General features: G+C 38.3%; 1 protein-coding gene across 2 annotated transcripts in view; it reads left to right on the top strand.

The window, feature by feature from the left end:
* c18h21orf91 (chromosome 18 C21orf91 homolog) overlaps window positions 1-20,620 on the top strand; it is a 40,009-nt gene that overhangs the window by 18,047 nt on the left and 1,342 nt on the right. Inside the window, exons 3-5 of one of the 2 annotated variants that reach the window (XR_009061332.1) lie at window positions 7,237-7,734; window positions 9,266-9,328; window positions 16,491-19,081. Coding sequence is in view for 1 of the 2 variants with exons in the window: in XM_057820892.1 (XP_057676875.1) it covers window positions 7,237-7,734; window positions 9,266-9,328; window positions 16,491-16,678 (749 nt within the window). In the remaining variant the exon portion in view is untranslated. Of the gene's footprint in view, window positions 1-7,236; window positions 7,735-9,265; window positions 9,329-16,490; window positions 20,616-20,620 lie in introns of those variants that run through there. The other variant, XM_057820892.1, reaches the window with a different exon arrangement.

Raw genomic sequence — 20,620 nt, 5'->3', positions numbered from 1 at the left:
AGACCATTGGACTTAACGAGGAAGTGAGTAAACATCGTGTTTTGTATTATGTCAAATACTAGGATCATTTTAATACGTAGGTGGGCTTGCATTTTGTGGCTGACATGCTACTTGTCGACTCGGCCGACGACACCAGCGGCTTGTCGCACATCCCCCCGCCGGGAGAGCGCTATAGGCCTACTCGGTTTATTGCCCTCTTCATGTGCCTAGTGCTATGTCAAATTTTCAACCCCATCAGAAATTGCAACTTTGTGTTGAAAATGGCCGCGAATACAGCGATTGCAAAGTAAATACTACAAACCTTCTAAATAAAGGACTATTTACTTACGTTTCATCATGGATGGGCAGGTAGAAAAGAGCCCCTAAGACACATTCTGTCTGTCATGTTAGCTGCACAACAACTGCACGCCGCTCTTTGTTTGTCGTCGCCATGTAATAAAGCATTATTTTACAGTATATTCGTGTTGATCATGTGGCAGTTACGCGTTCCTCCGACGTCGGCCGGTTTGTCCGGCGGTACTCTCCAGCTGCCTCCCTGGCGAGCTCTCCTGTCCGTAGTAGCAAGGGAACGAGCTGTAACTTGCTCTCCGCCGGGTGGGTTGCCGATTGGCGAAGACAATCGACAACCCCGCGGCAGCGTGACATGATCCGGGCTAGTTTTGTGTGATTTTTTTGCTTCGAGAGCGAAAATACATCACTAGGTTTGGGTTAGCATGTCGGCTAGCTGTCACGCCTCTTGGTTTGTTTACATTCAGCCAGGGGGCAGGGAAATTTCAAAAGCCTGACTAACTACGGCGGCATGATATAGCGTTCGGGAGGTGCAACAGTAAAGGTGAATTCAACAGTTTTGACCAGTATGGAGTAATTTTGCCATGTCGTACTGAATAAATGCATTTTTATTATTTCATATTCCATTTAGCACAAGATTGTTATTTGTCATGACCATACCATTTATTTAGCAATTGGGAAAAATACTTCGATATAAAGAATATCCTTTAAAAATATTGGAGTAGAGATACTGAAACAATGACATTTTGCGGCTTTCTCCGTCGTATTTTCCTCATTATGAATAATTCCCCCTCAATGGGCTGCATACAAAATCAGATAAAACCATTCTCCCGCTGACGTCATCCACCTGTTTGGCACGCTAGAGCCCGATAATGGTAGGCGTGGCTAGACAGCGGATTAAAGCACTAATTTCTCGTCATCTGGGCTTTGCCAAATTGTTGTATATAGTCGAATCGTCTCAAAATATGATTCTCATTCACATAATAATGCTATTTAAGATTTTTTTTTTATCCTGTTGTACGCACTTTAAAGGAACAGACAAAACCTTAAACTTGTTCCTCAATGTGGAAAGAATATTGTTTAAAATGTCACTTTTTTGTTATATTCTCACGCATCAACACCAGAGCAGATAAAAATAGTTAACTTAATTTATAAGTCATAAAGACCTTTTCTTTTGTGCTATTCCGTGTAATACAGTAACTCGCTACTGGCCACTCTTCCTTGTTGAACTACCACTAAAGTTGAATGCGGCTTCATTACTATCTTTGGCCAAAGATGAAATGGGACTTGATTGAGAATTCTTGAAAAATTGGCAGTGCAGAAACTGTCAGTAAGTGCACTTACGCATACACAAAACGAGAGCTGAAACGAATACTCGAGCAAGTCGAGTAACTCGAATTTAAAAACTGATCCGAGTAATTTTATTCACCTCGAGTAATTGTGTATTTTGACAGCTCTAAGCGTCATGTTTTGCTCGGACTACTTTTAATGCGGGACAACGCGCTGATTTCACGTGCGTAGAGGAAGAAGCAAAAAAAAAAAAAAAAAAAAAAAAAAAAAAAAACTTACATCAGCCGACAGCCGCTACAAACGACGCCGATGTTGCTAAATACTAGCCCGCACGATGCTACGTTGATAGCAGGTAGCGTCTGATGAGTCTCATAGAGATCACATGTATCTTGAACTAGATGCGAAATGACAGACTCGGCCGCGTCTGGGCAGCGTTAGTAAACAGCTGCCATCTTAAAGCAGTAGAGCGCTAAGCGCTAATAAAGAGCGCTAAGCGCTAATAAATAAGATTAACGTTACTGTCACTAGCTCACGTAACGTTAACCTTGCGTAGGGCTAGGTTTCTATTAATTATGACCACTGTCGATGCGTGGCTAACGTGTCTTACATGCAGGCTTTAACATAACATAGCATTGTGGAGTAATGAGGGTGTAAAATAAAAACTCAATAATGCTAACTATCAATTTTAGCTCAGTAGTCATTGCTGGATAAAACACCAAGTAGCACTGGTCCCTAATGTGCTCCAATACAGCCTTTATCATACATTTATTTTGAACCCTGCAAAAACTCAAAATCCTATCAGGAATTACAGTTTAGACTAATTTAAAACTTAACTAGAACTTAAAAATGGCTTGAAACAAATAGAAATTCAATTGAAACACCTGGGAAAAAATCCTAACTTTTAAGTGATGTGTGTTACCAAGCGTAACGGCATTTTTAGGTGTATATATATATATATATATATATATATATATATTTTAAATAAGATCTAAATCTAATTCTAGTTACATCTGAGATGCAATTGTTGGCTGTTTTCAACAATATACATCGAAAATAACGACATTGATTGACTGAAAATGGTTCAAGATTAGATGAAATGCCTTGTTTTCTCATGTATATTTATAATTGCTCTTCACCTAAAAATATATATTTTTATCCGATTACTCGATTAATCGATAGAATTTTCAGTCGATTACTCGATTACTAAAATATTCGATAGCTGCAGCCCTACACAAAACACAGTTGAACAATGTGCATTGCCCTCTAGTGAGTATACTGTCTCTGTGTGCATGAGTATAAAAGACAAGTAGTGCTAAGCTGCTTAGCTGGAGTGCGGTCCTTTTCTGATGCTTTGCTGCCCCGTTCATGGGCCAATATATTTTTTCCACTTGGAAAGTGATGGTTAGTGTTTGCGACAGCCTAGAATTCTTTTGAATCTTGGCAGCTGTCAGTAAAACAAATACAAAATCACTGGCCATTTTAAAGACAAATGTGAATTGTAGTACTCTTCTATGGCTTTTCTGATAATTCATCCATTACAAAGGTCTGAATTAGAGATACTTGGGTCACGCTGCGAATATGCAAAGCTAAAAATAGATATCTACTAGTCAAACTTGTGTAAACCTTTTAATCGCAATTAGTGAGGACAAAAAGTGACACTGGTCATTGCCAAGTTTGCACTTGAACATAGTTTACATTTGGTAAACTATTTATTGTGTTTAATTACTTATTTGGTTCAAGTAGACCTTTAGATGTCAGAATAATGTGCTGTGCCATTTTAGGCTAAAATAATGTGCGTTTTAGTCATCACATCACCCACACAACATTGTATTAAGAGTATATATGCAAGTGTTTTGGGGCGTTTTGCATCACTTCCTGTTGATTTCAGGTCAAATCCTGTTGAGTTTGGGGCTGTTCTGGGTATCTGAGTGTTGTAGATTTTAGCTCAAGGACCTTACCCACTGGTATTGCTTCGATATTACCACTAAATACGGAAGTATGCCGGGTTGGGCAATGATAGGCAACACAATTGACAAACACCACTGTTATTCTTCTTGACTTGACATGCCTTTTAGCACTAAATGTTAAGAACAAAATGAAGCTTCCTGCAAGAAAAAAAGTTGTTGCAAGAATACGTGTCTAGTTTGTAGTAAAAAAAAAAAAAAATTCTCATTACACTTAAAATAAGATACAGTCCCATGAAAAGGATATTTTCAGTAAGATATAAAGGCTATTTCAAGTGAATTTTTACCTGTTCTATTGGCAGCTGTGGAATTTTGCTCAAACCGATCAGCTCAAACCATTTCTGCAGAATCCAGCAGCGCTTGACTGCAATAAACTGATTACACTTGTTAGAAACCAGATTGGTGAAAAAAGTTTCCTCTTGTTCAGTTGGAATGAAATGCTAAACTCACTGCAGCCTGTTGTGGGATAGTTTGGAGACTCCTGCGCTAGTAGTGGCCAAATGAAGCTTCTTGAAGCAATGAATCTTTGAAGCCAACGAGTTTGCACATTCTAAGCTTCATTTTGGTTCATTTTCTCTATGGCTCCATCAAGTGGTCTTGAAACCCAAAATGTCATCAGTAGAGTTGTCCGATAACGACTTTTTAACCGATAACTGATCTTGTTAACTCCAAAAATCCAATACCGATATCAAACCAATACTGATATATGTGGTTGTGGACTTCACATATTATGGCTAACTGTATTGTGATGCCAAGGACATTCAAAACAACAAACATGGCGGAACCGCGGCTTTAATTTACTGTTTTTATCATATTTTTAATTTCAATATATTTTATTTTCGCATTTTTGGGCCTTTTGAAGCAAAATTTAAAAAAAAAAAAAAATGGACTCCATAGCTTCGAGTTGTATTTTTTTTTTAATTGGCAAGCAATGTTATATAATCATTTAAACTTGTCAAGAACAGCAAACCTACAAGAAGAAATTAGTGCCGCAACGATTAATCGATTAACTCGAATATTCGATTAGAAAAGATTCAAATTAAATGTTGCTACTTCGAGTACTCGGTTAATTAAAGTGGCGTTGTAATGGTTTATTTTGAAAGTGTTTGCATTAAGTTTTGTTAATTTGGGTGGATACACTGCCGTCTAGTCTGCCTCATTTCACATGGCTGAATCCAACTGCTCCATGTTAAGATCAACATAAGCTAAGCTTTTGTTTGAGCTAATGTTTTTTTAACGCATTTGTAATGTAGTTTATAGGTATATTTAGCCATTTTTATGTGGGACTATGTGTCTGAACCATTTGTTACGAGTATTGTTAAAAGAAAAAAAAACACGTGAGCGTTTTATAGCATTTATTAAGCTAGCGGACTTTTGCTATATAAGTTAGCCAATTGTTCTTTTATTGTACATAGATCCGTATTTTATTTTTTTACTGTTTGAGGCTCAGCTCAGATATTTTAATTTTTCATGTTCCTTATCTGATTTCTTGATTATTCCTACTAACTAGTTCATTGATTAATTAACTACTAAAATAATCGATAGCTGCAGCCCTACAAGAAATACAAGAGAAAATTAAATATACAGAAAAACCGTGAATAAAACTGCAAAATAAAACGTAGGAGGGGAAAAATAAAATTGATAAAACGCCATTACTTCGAATGGGCGGGTATTTTGTCTTCCAGGCTGAAGTTGTTGTCAAGGAAGTGCATCATTGGTTGTTGCGCTGTAAAATTGCACTGCCCTCTAGGGCTTGGCATAAATACTACATCGTTTTTACGCGGTTTTTACGTTGGAGAAGCTCCCTTAAACTGTCTGATAACACATTCCTCGTATGCTCAACCTTCGTTAATATTTTTAAAATAATTTTATAGATTGTGATCTATTGACCTGTTTTGCAGATGCACCAATCATTTTAAATAAAACGAAACGGAATCATGTTGTCCAAATGTTTTTTTATTGCGATCAATATCTGTAATAAAAAATAAATGACATACTACTTTTGTTTATGTGTACATACCTTGTAGTATTTCCTTGTAACAAAAAAATCCGTCTCAACCCTTCTGCATTCGGCAAATGTAATATAATGTGTAATTTCATCTAGGCCTGTAGCTATCGATTATTTTAGTAGTCGATTAATCGATGAACTAGTTAGTTTGAATAATCGAGTAATCGGATTAGGAACATTAAAAATTAAAATACTTGAGCTCAGCCTCAAACAGTATAAAAAAGTGTATAAATGAGGATCTACTGTATGTACAACAAAAGAACAATTGGCTACTTACATAGCAGAAGTCAGCTAGCTTTTTTTTAGCATTTTTTTTACAATCCTCTTAAAAAATGGTTCAGACACATATTCCCACAAAAAACAGCTAACTATACCTATAAACTAAATTACAAATGCATAGAAAAAAACATTAGCTCAAACAAAAGCTAATGTTGGTCTTAACTGAGAGCTGCTGGATTCCACCATGTTAAATGAGGCAGACAAGATGGCAGTGTATCCACCCAAATCAATCCAACTAAATGCAAACACTTTCAAAATAAACCATTACAACGCCACTTCAAATAAATGAATACTCGAAGCAGCAAAATTTAATTCGAATCTTTTTTTCAAATCGATTACTCGAGTTTATCGATTTATCATTGCAGCACTAATTTCATCTCATTTTTGTCACTCAAGTGGCCGGCGTATCAGTCTATACCTCATGTCAACACAGTGAGTTCCTCTGACTTGATTTTGCAGTTTTACCTTCGCAAACACACTGCTAACTTCAACAGCAACTTATGAGGTTTTTTCTAAGCCGGACGTTCGAAGCAGAAATTTTCCAAGATGGCACCGCCCATATTTTGCTCAGGAAACTTGTCTATAAGGATAATTTGAGATTCATTTTTATTTAGAAATAATAGGTTTTCCGCATTGTTCAGCTTTAAACTTTTTTTTTTCTTTCACGGCCTGAAATACACAAAATATGAGATGACGGTGATCCTCGTTGTGTTTTGGGACCGCTTTATACAGTAGTCTGTACTGCATTTACAATTCCCGCCAAACCATTGAATCACTTTCTGCAGCAGTGACGTGGTCCAGCCGGCCAGCGCAGCTTCGCACGTCAGCATTTTGGGGTTTTGCCCAAATGAAGCACGCCTCGAGTAACACTTTGTGGAAACGTTCCTCCCATTACTCGAGACGATCCTCATAGCCTAGGCACTTTTCGTCCCTTTACCACCCTGCGCAACAAGTTTTGGTCCCAAACTATTTCTTCCCAGAACTGAATCAAACTATACTGCTTAGCGGAAATATCACTTTAGCTTTTTTCTCTTATATTATTATTATTTCAAATCTCTTTGGCAGGATTTTGTGTCCATTGAGATTGTGCTTTTCTATTACAGCTGCAATCTAAAGGCTCGGTTTGCTAATCCCCTACACCATAAGCAGCTTTCACAGAGGGATTTCGATGGGTCAACCTGACAGTTTTTAGCTTCAGTTCTTACTGGTGAATATTTATTTAGACTGGCAGTTTAGCAGTTAAGTACAATTTAACGTTGCTGCATGTCAGTTTTGATCCATGGTCTAATAACAATCCATACATACTTAACATTTTGTATGACTTATTTTTCAAATTTTCGGGACCATCTAATGGTGTACGATGGCGGTTCAAGTGGACCTGATTTTTCTGTCTCTGTGTTATTTCAGGTGTTTCTTCAGCCACACTTTTGCATTCAAAGTCTCTACGCGGCCACAGAGACTGCTTTGAGAAATGTCACCTCATCGCTAACCAGAAGCTGTCACACTCCAAGGTGTCCCGAAGTGCCTACGAGGGCATGAAACTTGCCCTAAGCCAAAAACTCAATCGTATCATCCAGTACGCCCAGAACAAAGACAATGTCCCTTCAAATGGCTTCAGCCGACGCGGGTCCAAGCTTCTGTGTTACAGCCAGCAGGGCGACCGTAAGCTGTTGCCTCAGTCGGAACCCCAGGTACCCCGTTATGCTCCCCGCTGGGAAGCGGGGGAAGCGACGAGGTTGCCTGACTATACAATGGGGATGTTGGAGTGCCACACAGCCCAGGAATTGCGGATGCTTGAGGGAGACGTGTGGTCCAGTGGCAACAGGAAAGCTCTACACATCCGTAATCCACCGTCAGTGGGAGGCCAGACTGAACGCAAACATCAGAGCCACAGCAGAGATGAATGTAAGCCAATGTGGGATTTACCTACAGTGTGAAACTAAAAAAAATCACTTAATTCCTTGAATTGAATGTGTTACTGCATGTTCAAATGAGTCAAGTCGCAAATGAAATTCTGTGATTCAAAATGTTGCATTTTTTCATGGGGACAGTTTTACCACACAGTAGGGGTGTAGAAATGTAATGATACATCGATCTGGATCGATCAACATCCTTTTTGATTCTGTTTTGTCAAAAAGAATGAATTTCATTCAAATGTCTGACCAGTTTCAGCAGGACAATCGTCAAAAATGTCAAAATCACTTTGTTTTTTTTTCTTGCTTTAGGTGAAATATAGCTGATTTATGTTAAATGTACGTATTTTAAATCAAATCAAAGACTGTTGGGTAACACTTTACAATAAGGGTCCCTTAATTAACATTAGTTAATGCATTTTTCGACAATAACTAATGTTTAAGTAACATTACAATAATTAATTTAATTGCTTATCTAACATTTATTAATATATTATCAGGAGTTAATGCATTAGTTCATGCATAACTAGACAGTAACTAATGGTTCGGTAAAATTAAAAATATATATGGGGTTATATATAGGGTTAGAATTAGGGTTCAGGGTTTATGGTTAGGGTTTGTTATCTTAGCATTTATAATTTAAGGGGCACATGTGCTACACTTTACAATAAGGGTCCAAAAAGTATTCAGTAATGGTTAATAAAGGTTGGGTGGGGGGGGGGGGGGGGATTAAGCATTTGTAATTTCTTAGTTAAGGGACACATGTGCTACACTTTACAATAAGGGTCCAAAAAACATTCAGTAATGGTTAATTAAGGTTAAGTAATACTTATGAGGTACGTTCACGTGAGATAATACCATACTTAAGGTTAGGTTAGCAGCACCCAAGGACTACCAGAGCAATGTTTCTCATTTTAAAATAACAATCACTTACTAGTACCGGTATACATTAATAACTATTTATTCACCGAGGAAACAGGCCAATGATTCAAAGAACGACTTTATATTTTGGATAAGTTATTTGTAAAGAAACAAAATTAATTTAAGTAATTAATCAAAAACATTAAAAGTAGGAGTAACCTTGCTGTATGCGTTTGACCCTTTTGGTGCAATTTGTGCCAGTGTATGTCCTTCTTATATTTAAAAAAAATAAATAAAAAAAATGTATGTGTGTATATATATATATATATATATATATATATATATATATATATATATATATATATATATATATATATATAATGAAACATCAAAGAAACAGACATGACTGCAATGTTTAACAGCTTAGACTTTGTTTCTACAAAGGATATGGCTAGTTGCGTACATGTAGTGATATATTAGTAAATAAGTGAACTATGGAGAGAAAAAGACTGAAATCAAGTTTTGGATTCTCCACTAAAAAATTTGTTAAAATCAGCTGTCAGACTTAAAACAACTGTTTTTGTTTGTTTTTGCCTAGTGTCATTTTTTATTAGATTTATTTTAACACACTCTAATCTAAATGTGTTTTCCCTGTCTTCTAGTGACTAAAATGTGTGTTGATGAGCTGCATCACTTGAACTCCCAGCTTCTCATGAAGATTCAAAGTAAGTTGTCGGCATTTCTTAAAAATTAGCATTTCACTCACAGTTTAGGGTCACGATGTAAAAATTGCATTCAGAAGAATTTAGACTTTACGCGATGACTTTACGCGATGCATGCGACGATGATGACAAATCTATTTTGTCTGCCATTTTTCATCCGATAGCTCAAACACAGTCACGGGCATTACTTAGGCAAAAAAAAAAAAATTGCAGTTCAAAAGAAATGAATATTAACCAAACCAATGCGTTGCATACAGTCACGCACAACAGTGCAACTTTGTATTATTATTATTAGGGGTGTGCCATCTTAGGCACCCCACGATTCGATTAGATTACGATTCAGGGTGCTACGATTCCATTATTGAACGATGATCACAGTATTGACGATGATCACGGTTATCACGATTATCGATGCATCGTACATTACTAATTAATAAAGTAGTCAAACAAATGTATGTCCATTATTTATTTAAAATATCCTAATGATTCAACAGGAACGATGGAAACATGCTTATACAACAAAAAGCTGCCCTTAAACTGCTTTTTTATTTATTTATTTTTACAACAAAGTGCAAAAACATTAACCATTTTGAAGGGGGTACTTATTCTCTCAACAATACAATAAAATTTACACAGGTGGATGAATTCCCCATTTTCTGGAAACAAAGTGTCCTTAGAAATAAGACTTCTTTTAACCAATATACTTTGTTTTCACAGATTTCTGTACTATTTCGCATGTTTGTAGTGTTACTGCTGCACTTAATCATGGTTTTACACGTTCTGCATATGAAATACACATAGTACAAGAGGGTTCGTGTACTCACCTCTTTTAGATGCACATGGGTCTTAGCAACACACTCAGGCCATTTTTTAATTGACATGACTAGAAACTATTGCTGCACAACTGAAAGAAAAGGAAAAATTAACTATCTCTCTTCCCCTCTCGCTCTAAAAAATAAGTTGCACACAGAAGCGCGACAGCCTTTTTTTTTTTATCACAGCATTTGAAGGTTTAAGTTATTTACTGTCCGAGCATTCTTTAATTCACAGTTTTTGTGCAAAAGTAGACAACACACCCTTTTTCGTTGGGATTGACTGAGGTAACAGTTAAAGTCAGGTGGCACTCGCCAGCTAGCAACCTTGGTTACCTTGTTTTTTTTTTTTTTCTTTTTTTTTTAAAATAAAAATATGATACTACCATTTTCAATGTTGGATTACACACTGTTAAATGTTAAACCATTACCAGTGAACAGACACTCCCACATTATATTTTTATATTGGCTATGAAGGAATTCGGCTCCCTGGCCAAGCCGCGGAAACAGCGACAGCCAAACCAAATGGTGTCCCGCTGGCACCGCTCCCGCAAGTTGGCTGGAAGGGGCCAAATCCTGCGCATTCACACCGGTGTTAACCCTTTGTACTGACTCCATTTTGAATGGTTTAAAGGAAGTTCACCGAAAACAGGTTGACAATTTATTCGTCGACAATGGTCAAAATCAAGGCAAAAACAGATGACTGAGGGACAATGCTGGATCCAGGGTCGGCAAAACAACAGATACATCAGAATGTTCCCGAGAAGCGACAGTTGTTATCTTAATGTTCAGTCTTTTGAAAGCTGCGGTGGAGTGGGCCGGGCCGAAGGCGTGCCTGGGTGTTGTCTTGGGATCCTCCTTCTGTGGCAGGTTTGGGCGGTCAAGTTTGTGCGTCATCTTTCGTGGTTGCCACGGCTACCGACGCATGTCTTGACGTCCAAGGTGCCGCGCTATCAACATGTTATTGCCTCGGTAGTGCAAGAGTGCCCTGACCCACTAAAGAGCCGTTGATGTCCTTTCCTTCGTTGTATCAGGCGAGGGTTGATAAGGTGATTCACTTTACTGTGTCAAAGGGCATGGAGTGAAGTCTGCCTAAACTATGGTTCCATGCTTTACTATAATGAATGTGTTAGACTAATGCAAACAATTATGTGGTGTGTGCGAGAAAGGTAACTATTCCCTTCAGCTAAAATAAAATAAAAAATGCAAATCGTTCCAAAACTGAAAAAGCATCTCTTGAAATTTCATCTGTTTTTCAATGACTTAAGCTTAGGGCTAGAGCAAAGTAAGTTCCTGATTTGAAAATATAAAATGTATACACTTCAAAAAGTGTTAGTAATACTCCATTTGCCATAACTTACCTAGCAATGATGAAAGATAACGACTTCGTCTGTTTTGGTTTGTGTTCTTTTTCCCGTGATGTCGATTGTTAGTTTAGGCGCATTATCTCTACCGCCTTTTGGATTGGAGGAGGACTAACTCCAACATTTTAATTTTATTTTTTTAACTCAAAAGTTATTCGCCGTCTGACCGTATGCATCAAACTGTGATGCCTGTACCGTGACGTTATGGGCGAATACAAATACCGTTACACTCGTAATAGTAGCAACGTACGCTACACGAACAATACCAATGTGGGAAATATATTAGTTCTCGCAACTACTAAAGCCACCATCACAACAATACGAGAATTACAGTATGCTGATGACAATGCCACCTCGTGCCAGGCTGCAGAAGATCTTCAATTAACAGCAAATGCATACAATATCGCATACGAACGTTTTGGCATGCAAGCTAACACTGACAAGACCAAAATAATGATTCAAAATACACCTGGCCGGGCACTCCCAAACACAAACACCACAATTAATGAACATCTCCTAGAGGAAGTGGACCAATTTCCATACCTAGGCAGCATCCTTACTTCGACTCCCACATGTAAAAATGATGTTGAAAATAGAATCAGGGCAGCCCACACTGCCTATGGGCAGCTCCGTAATCGGGTGTTTAACAATCATGCACTAACAGTGGCTACAAAAATCATGGTCTTTAAGGCAATAGTCCTGTCTACTCTCTTGTATGCATGTGAAACGTGGACCCTCTACAGCAGGGGTCCCCAACGACCGGGCCGCGGACCGGTACCGGTCCGTGGCGCATTTGGTACCGGGCCGCGCAGAAATAATAAATAATTTATTAACGACTGCATTCTGGCCGATTGACTTTGGCCTGTGCCACTAAACACACCAATATCTACTGTCTGTCTCCTCTAGATATACAACTACAGGATTGGAGGTCGTCATAGAAATTCATTTATTGGGCTGTTAGCACTAAATCTCGTTTTGTATATCTATGCGCGCTTGGACTCGATAATAACGTATGACGTAGGTCGTCACCAGTCACATTTCTTCCCGGAAATAATTAGCACCCACACTAGAATGACTGAATAACAGACGTCTTTGGACAGACTTTTTACGGGGAAAAGGGAACCTGACGAGCCACAAGATGTGCCTACAACCTCGAGGAAAACAAAATTTATGCTACTTCCCAATCACTAAAGACCCACGAACTGCGAAGGAGTGAATTCGTGACCCGTATGTGAATAAACCGAGTGATTCGAGCATGTCTGTGCAACAGAAATATCAGCTTGTAGAGATCGCAAATCACGGCGACCTTAAAAGTACATTTGCGACAACAACTCTACCGAAATTCTGGATTAAAGTCATTTCGGAATATCCTGACATCGCTAGGAGCGCGCTGAAAACTGTGCTACAATTTCCAACATCGTGTATTTGTGATGCCAGCTTCTCTCACTCTCCCATCTCGGGACCATCTCGTCTCAACGAAACAAACTCAGGCCTCCCACTGATTCAGCGGGTGAGTTGTATTTTTTCCCTGCACTTAACACGACAGGGCTAAAAACAAATGCTATTTTATATTTGCTGTATTTTTCTGGCGCACATTGCCGGTGTTCTGACAAAGTTGGCATGCGCGTAACGTTAAAAAGGACCGCGAATGCAGCGATTCCAAAGTACACACGAAAGAAAGGAATATTAACTTACGTTTGCCATGTTAGGTGCACACAACAATTGCACGTAGCCCTCTCACTGAACGACTTCGCCGTGTCGTTAAGCATTAATTTACGCCATTTCCGTGTTGCACATGTATGTTTATGATGTAAATAGTTTTTTAGCACCATTGGATAACATTGAGAGTCCAACTGAATATAAAGGAGGACTTTTTTCATCGCCACAAAAGCTTTGGGAGCAAAATTTTATAAGGGTGCAAAATTTGACAGAACAAAAGAAAAAAAAGACCCAAATCACACCGGTCCGTGGTGCAAAAAAGGTTGGGGACCCCTGCTCTACAGCAGTGACATTAAAAGCCTAGAGCGTTTCCAGCAGTACAAGCTGAGACAAATTTTTAAAAATACGGTGGGAGAGCCACACCACCAACATAGATGTCCTAAAACGAGCCTCGGTGACCAGTGTTGAAGCCACCATTATCTACCACCGTCTCCGCTGGGCAGGCCACGTTTGGAGAATGGATTCTTCTCGACTCCCCAAAATAATGCTGTACGGCGAGCTCGCAAATGGCACTAGACCACGAGGCGCCCTAAAGATGCGCTACAAAGACCAGCTCAAGCGCACCCAGGTACGCACTGACATCGACCCCTTGTCGTGGGAGCAAACTGCTATGGACCGCAAAACATGGAGGGGAACTATTCACCAAGGCATTGATGCTTTCGAAAAAAAACTAAGAGTCAAAACAGAGGAGAAGACAAGAGAGACAACAACAACCCCGTCCTCCACCGACCCTCCCTTGTACACAAATGCCAGCGAATATTCCACCATAGACTTGGCCTCTCAAGTCATATGAGACATAAACACCCACCACAAAAATAGGCTCACAAACGACTGAAACTAATACTCAGACACGAGTGTGAAGCCGACGACGACGAGTAGCAAAGTAGCAAGTACGCTACACGAACAATACCAATGTGGGAAATATATTAAGTTTCTAATTTTTGTTTCTTTTCTGTCTTATGGTAACTCTTCCTCATCATCATGGATAGAAGCCCTCAAATTGCTTTTCATCATCACTATTACAGTCACTTTCAAACATTTTTCTCATCCCCCATACTTCAGAATTAATACTCTAATATGTAAATACTATAATACTACAGAATTCAGATTCTACACTAAGAATAGTTTTAAAATGACACCGTTTTAAAAAAAATATGATTGGCAATGAATATTATTATTATTATTATCATACTATTATACTGTATACAGTTGTGGTCAAAAGTTTACATACACTTGTGAAGAACATAATGTCATGGCTCTCTTGAGTTTCCAGTTATTGCTACAACTCTGATTTTTCTCCGATAGAGTGATTGGAACAGATACTTCTTTGTCACAAAAAACATTCATGAAGTTTGGTTCTTTTATGACTTTATTATGGGTTAACAGAAAAAGTGATCAAATCTGCTGGGTCAAAACTTATACATACATGGATCTGAAAAAGCGAATCATTGACTTGAACAAGTCAGGAAAGTCACTTGGAGCCATTTCAAAGCAGCTGCAGGTCCCGAGAGCAACAGTGCAAACAATTGTTTGTAAGTATAAAGTGCATGGCACTGTTTTGTCACTGCCACGATCAGGAAGAAAACGCAAGCTATCACCTGCTGCTGAGAGAAAATTGGTCAGGAGGGTGAAGATTCAACCGAGAATTATCAAAAAGCAGATCTGCCAAGAATTAGAAGCTGCTGGAACACAGGTGTCAGTGTCCACAGTCAAGCGTGTTTTGCACCTCCATGGACTGAGAGGCTGCCGTGCAAGAAGGAAGCCCTTGCTCCAAAAGCGGCACCTTAAGGCTCGACTGAAGTTTGCTGCTGATCACATGGACAAAGATAAGACCTTCTGGAGGAAAGTTCAGTGGTCAGACGAAACAAAAATCGAGCTGTTTGGCCACAATGCCCAGCAATATGTTTGGAGAAGAAAAGGTGAGGCCTTTAACCCCAAGTACACCATGCCTACCGTCAAACACAGTGGTGGTAGTATTATGCTGTGGGGCTGTTTTGCTACCAATGGAACTGGTGCTTTACAGAGAGTAAATGGGATAATGAAGAAGGAGGATTACCTTCAAATTCTTCAAGATAACCTAACGTCATCAGCCCGAAGATTGGGTCTTGGGCGCAGTTGGGTGTTCCAACAGGACAATGACCCCAAACACACATCAAAAGTGGTAATGGAATGGCTAAATCAGGCTAGAATTAAGGTTTTCGAATGGCCTTCCCAAAGTCCTGACTTAAACCCCATTGAGAACTTGTGGACAATGCTGAAGAAACAAGTCCATGTCAGAAAGCCATCAAATTTAACTGAACTCCACCAATTCTGTCAAGAGGAGTGGTCAAAGATTCAACCGGAAGCTTGCCAGAAGCTTGTGGATGGCTACCAAAAGCGCCTAATTGAAGTGAAAATGGCCAAGGGACATGTTACCAAATATTAGCGCTGCTGTATGTATATTTTTGACCCAGCAGATTTGATCACTTTTTTCTGTTCACCCATAATAAAGTCATAAAAGAACCAAACTTCATTAATGTTTTTTTGTGACAAAGAAGTATCTGTTCCAATCACTCTATCAGAGAAGAATCAGAATTGTATAAATAGCTGGAAACTCAAGAGAGCCATGACATTCTGTTCTTCACAAGTGTATGTAAACTTTTGACCACAACTGTATAGTCGTATACTATAATAATAATACGAGATATTTTTCAAATACCTGTTTTGAATAATGTTGGAAAGGCGAAGTCAGTGTTCTGAATCTGCTTACATTCCATTCTTTTTGCACTAGTGAATGCTATCAGCATTTGACCTCATTGTTTATGTGTGATTAATTATTGTTATTTAGATGTTTATTTGTACTTTGATAAAGAATTTAAGTGTTCCAAAATGTTTTTGTGAATTAATAAGGGTCAACAAAAATTTCACTGCTAAATTAAAAAAAAAAAAAAAATGTCGACTAATCGTAAAAATACTCGGCTGACTAATCGGGAGAAAATTAGTCGTTTGGGACAGCTCTACCAAAACATACATTTTCATGCCTGACTAAATGTTATAGATTTTTGAATCAATGGCAATATTTTATGTGTTTCTAATAACATATTTTGGTAAAAGAGAACAATTGTGGCTTACTAGAGCCTACAAGTCTTTAAGTCCGAGGTTCCCCTTAAGTAAACGAATCAATCAAAATCAATGAATGAAAAGGCCCAGCCAAACTATTATAAAAAAAGAATGCCATATAGGCCGGATGATACAGTAAACACTTGCGTTTCTGTGGCTCCCTTTACCCAGATGTCTTCGAGGAGCTGACTGCGGCCGTGCAGGAGAAAGACTCGCTGGCGTCCGAGCTGCACGTGCGACATGTAGCCATCGAGCAGCTTTTCAAGAACTGTGCCAAGCTGCCCTGGTTGCACATTAGCAGGGCTGGGGTCAAGACGACCGCCAGCAACAGCAATGGTGTCGGAGGACCTGTGGAGTAACACTGTGGACGTGATCAAGTGTCTTGGTGACACTTGAATACGTTTGCTGCAATAAGACTCTCGCAAGACATGTTGGTTTAGAAGCAGCCGGGTTTTACACGAACTTGTCAAAGTCCAACATTTTCTTCATCCACTCGGTTATTTATTTTCTATCTGCATTTCATTGTAATTATTAAGGGTTTCCGGCTGCATTAGCGTTCATTTGTGTTGCAAATCCACAAAGTATTAGAAGCCATTTCAACTACTTATTATTGTTCTGTAACATATAACTTTTACATCCCATAAGCTTTACACAGTTATATTATAAAGGAACTTTTTGCAATAAGAGGATTTATATCCGAATTTGAGCACAGATCAAAAGTCGAGAGAACTGATAAACGTATATGCCCTTCCAAATAATATTTATGCATACACATATAGAGATGCATGAGGAAAATGTTAAGATACCCAATTTTCAAACCAAAGTCTGAAAAATTATTTACATATAAACTACAAACAGCATGAATAGAAGTTACAACACTGTTTTACGTGCTATTCAATATTGAAAATCAAATCCACAAAGTATTTTTTACCAATCAAGTTCTTCTTAATGAGGGTTCTTTCTTTGTCAATGTGAATTGTTATGTATGCTTGAGAGATTTTTTATTCTTTGAATACACAATATTTTGTTTTTTTTTTCTTAAGAACTATGCAAGAAAGAGGCAGATCATTTAGACGCCTTATCCAATACAAATATTTGTCTTCAGAGGAGGTCGCTTTAGCTGCAAAATCAGGTTCATGGTTGGTGGGAAAGATTTTGTGTATTGCTTTCATTCTCTTTGTAAGAGATTCGATTGATTTGACCCTTTTTGGGGGTTTAGCTCCATTTTAAATCTACTTAATTGTGTTAGGATTTTTATTCCCGTTTGTAATGCGGATGGTGTTGAAAATTGTTGAGTTTTAAATATGGATGCTGTGTATTTTTGTAAAGTGGGGGGAAATGGCTGTGCCCATCACTGCCTTTGTCAACTTGTTAATTTTTTTTTAATTTTTTTTTTACATTTCACTCCTTCACTCTTGGGTCGTGCGATTTTATTTTCTATTTATTTTGTGCGCGTTATGGTGAAAAGCTTGTTGTTTGTGCGTTTTCATTTTCAATAAATTTACTTTTTTTTTTTTGTTGCTAGTAATTGTATTGAATGTCTCGTTACTGCATTGACAAGGAAAGTGTTGAAGGTTTATTTTTGTGATTTGAATTGGTCATCAAATTGCTTTATTTAAAAAAAAAACATTTTAAAATAAAGAAATGGCTTTCTTTAAAAAGAAATGGAAAATGTACTGCAAGGTGTATGCTGCTATCTAGTGGCCAAATTAGAAAAGGGTTATTGGCACCCTGCGTATTGGTAATTTTGTCAGACAATGCTCAATTTCTCCTACAAAATGATTGCAATTACAAAAGCTTTGGTAGTAATATCTTCATTGATTTTGCTAGCTATGAAAAAACACAAAAGAGAATAGAAAAAAAATATCATTTTATACAAAATTCCAAAAATGGGCCAGACAAAAGTACTGGCACCTTCAGTTTTAAGTACGGTGGGTTTTTGCAGGTTCGGGTGATACACCGTTCGATTCAAACCTTTGGCTCAAACACTACTAAAGAAACATTTTGAAAACTTCCAGAATAAATGTCTGGATTTTATTAGCAAATTTAAATTGCAATATTTGAACACATATTAACATGCACAACAAATACAAACTTGGTAATCATCTGGTAACTACCCAGGATTGCAAAAAATTAAACATTTGTTACCACTCAAAAGTGTCTGTCTAAATAAATATGGAAAAAAAAAAACTTTGTCAGGGAATAACAAAAATAAATAAAAAAGGAGCCTTCCTTTAGGTAAAACACTACTGTTTTTGTCCACAAGCACAGCCAAACTAAAAAAACACACACACAAAAAAAAACTCCTTTCGGCTGCTTTAAACCCACATAAATAAAATAAAAAATAAAACTGGGGAGAAGGGAATAAACCTTTGTTCACTACATTTCTAACAGTTTATTCAACGTTAATAGTAAAAAACATACAGGAGGATATTTCTGTCAAAGCAGCTTCATCCTCGAATTTGAGAAATTCAAACAGATTAGTGTTATGCTAACTCTGATGCTGGTCGGACTCAGTGTTGTTAATAACGGCGTTAGAATATAACGGCGTTACTAACGGCATTATTTTTTTCAGTAATGAGTAATCTAATTAATTACTTTTCTCATCTTGGCAACGCCGTTACCGTTACTGAGGCGGGAAAGTCGTGCGTTACTATGCGTTACTAAGTTGGTTGAATAAAAAAATTCTGAGAGAAACGGACTCACGGAGACGAAAGAGCAGAGCAGGAGTGGGAACGACGCCGTTGCAACCGCGATGCTAGGTGGCTCCAATAATACCTGACTGTAGCCATAGCCAGGGGCGGACTGGGACTAAAAAGCAGCCCTGGACTTTGACTCAGCCCAGCCCAAAAGAATCGTTGTACGAAGGGAAACACAGACCCTCTAGGGGGGTCTAGGGGCATGCCCCCCGGGATAATTAAAAAAAAAAAAAATTATTGTAAAATGCATCAATTTCGTGCACTTTGAGAGAAAAATGAAAAAAATGTGTGTAGACTGTGACTGTCTGACTTGGGGCGCTCAAAGTACCGCAAGGCTGAACTGGAGTTGGATTCATCTTTCTGCCCTAGCTCTATAATCAACCTGAATAAACAAATGAAAGTATTTTTTAAAAGCAAGTTTTATGTATCCAATTGATTATAATAACACCTATCATCCATGTCTATAAAATGACTTCATTGTTTATGCCATTATTAGTCTTGCCAGACAAATACAGTGATACCTCAGCTCACGAACGCTTAAGCTCACGAACTTTTCGCCTCAAGAACATTAAATTCGCGAGCATATAGTCTCTGCTGACGAACTAGTTTTCGGCGGACAAACCAAACCACGCGGTCAAACAGCGCCACGAGAAGCTGACGCACGCTCACGGCGTCCAAGTTCGTCCCCTCCCTTTCTTTGAGTGCGGACGTGGTTTGTGTTTGATAGACATTTTGGACCATATTGAGTGTACTTTTGCTATTATGGGACCGAAAAAGACCCCACCACAGGCTAGTGTTAAGCCTAAGAAGACATTAAAGAAAATAAGGTATATTTTTGTGTAGTTTTAAGGCTTATTTAGTAGAAAATTATGTTTTATGGGGACCTGGGAACGGATTATTCTCATTTTAATGGTTTCTTATGGGATATAAATGTCGGAAGACGAACTTTTCGCCTTACACACACTTTCTGGGAACGAATTATGTTAGTGAGCTGAGGTATATCTGTAATAAATTTCAATGAAAATACAATAAACATTTCAAGACAAATCCTGTATATGTAACCTTCATTGGAAAGTAGTAACCAGAAAACAAAACAATATATAAATGATTAAAAATATATATCATATCAATTTAACGACCTAAACTCTAAAGTAAAACTATTCATTTTATTAATATTTTGTTATATTTCTTCTGAATTAATATTGCTGCTGCGTGTGCATACGTTGTTTTACAGCTAAAATACTAGCCCTTTACTTGGCATTTATTTCATTTAAATCGTAGCTACCTGGTGGACTCTTCATTCCATCTCAGCCCGGTAGCAACTAGAAACTTAGAAAGTCCGCCAAAGCTATTATCGCTCAATCCTGCCCCTTCGTGGGCCATAGCAAGTCTTTCAGAGTCACAGCATCTTGGCAATGGCCCACTTCTTCGTTCTCCTCCTATCAGATTGGCGGTTAACAGCCAGACGCATTGCTGCCACCTGTCGGATTAGGTGCGAACTGTAGATAATCATAGAGGATAGGGGGATAAAAACAGTGATGTTCATATGGCGGCCGCCGGCCGTCCAGAGCACCGGCCGTTCTGTGATCCTCCAGAAGCTAC

This window comes from Corythoichthys intestinalis, chromosome 18 (assembly GCF_030265065.1).
Source record: "Corythoichthys intestinalis isolate RoL2023-P3 chromosome 18, ASM3026506v1, whole genome shotgun sequence".
Classification (NCBI taxonomy): Eukaryota; Metazoa; Chordata; class Actinopteri; order Syngnathiformes; family Syngnathidae; genus Corythoichthys; species Corythoichthys intestinalis.
This window is presented reverse-complemented; position numbering and strand designations above follow the sequence as displayed.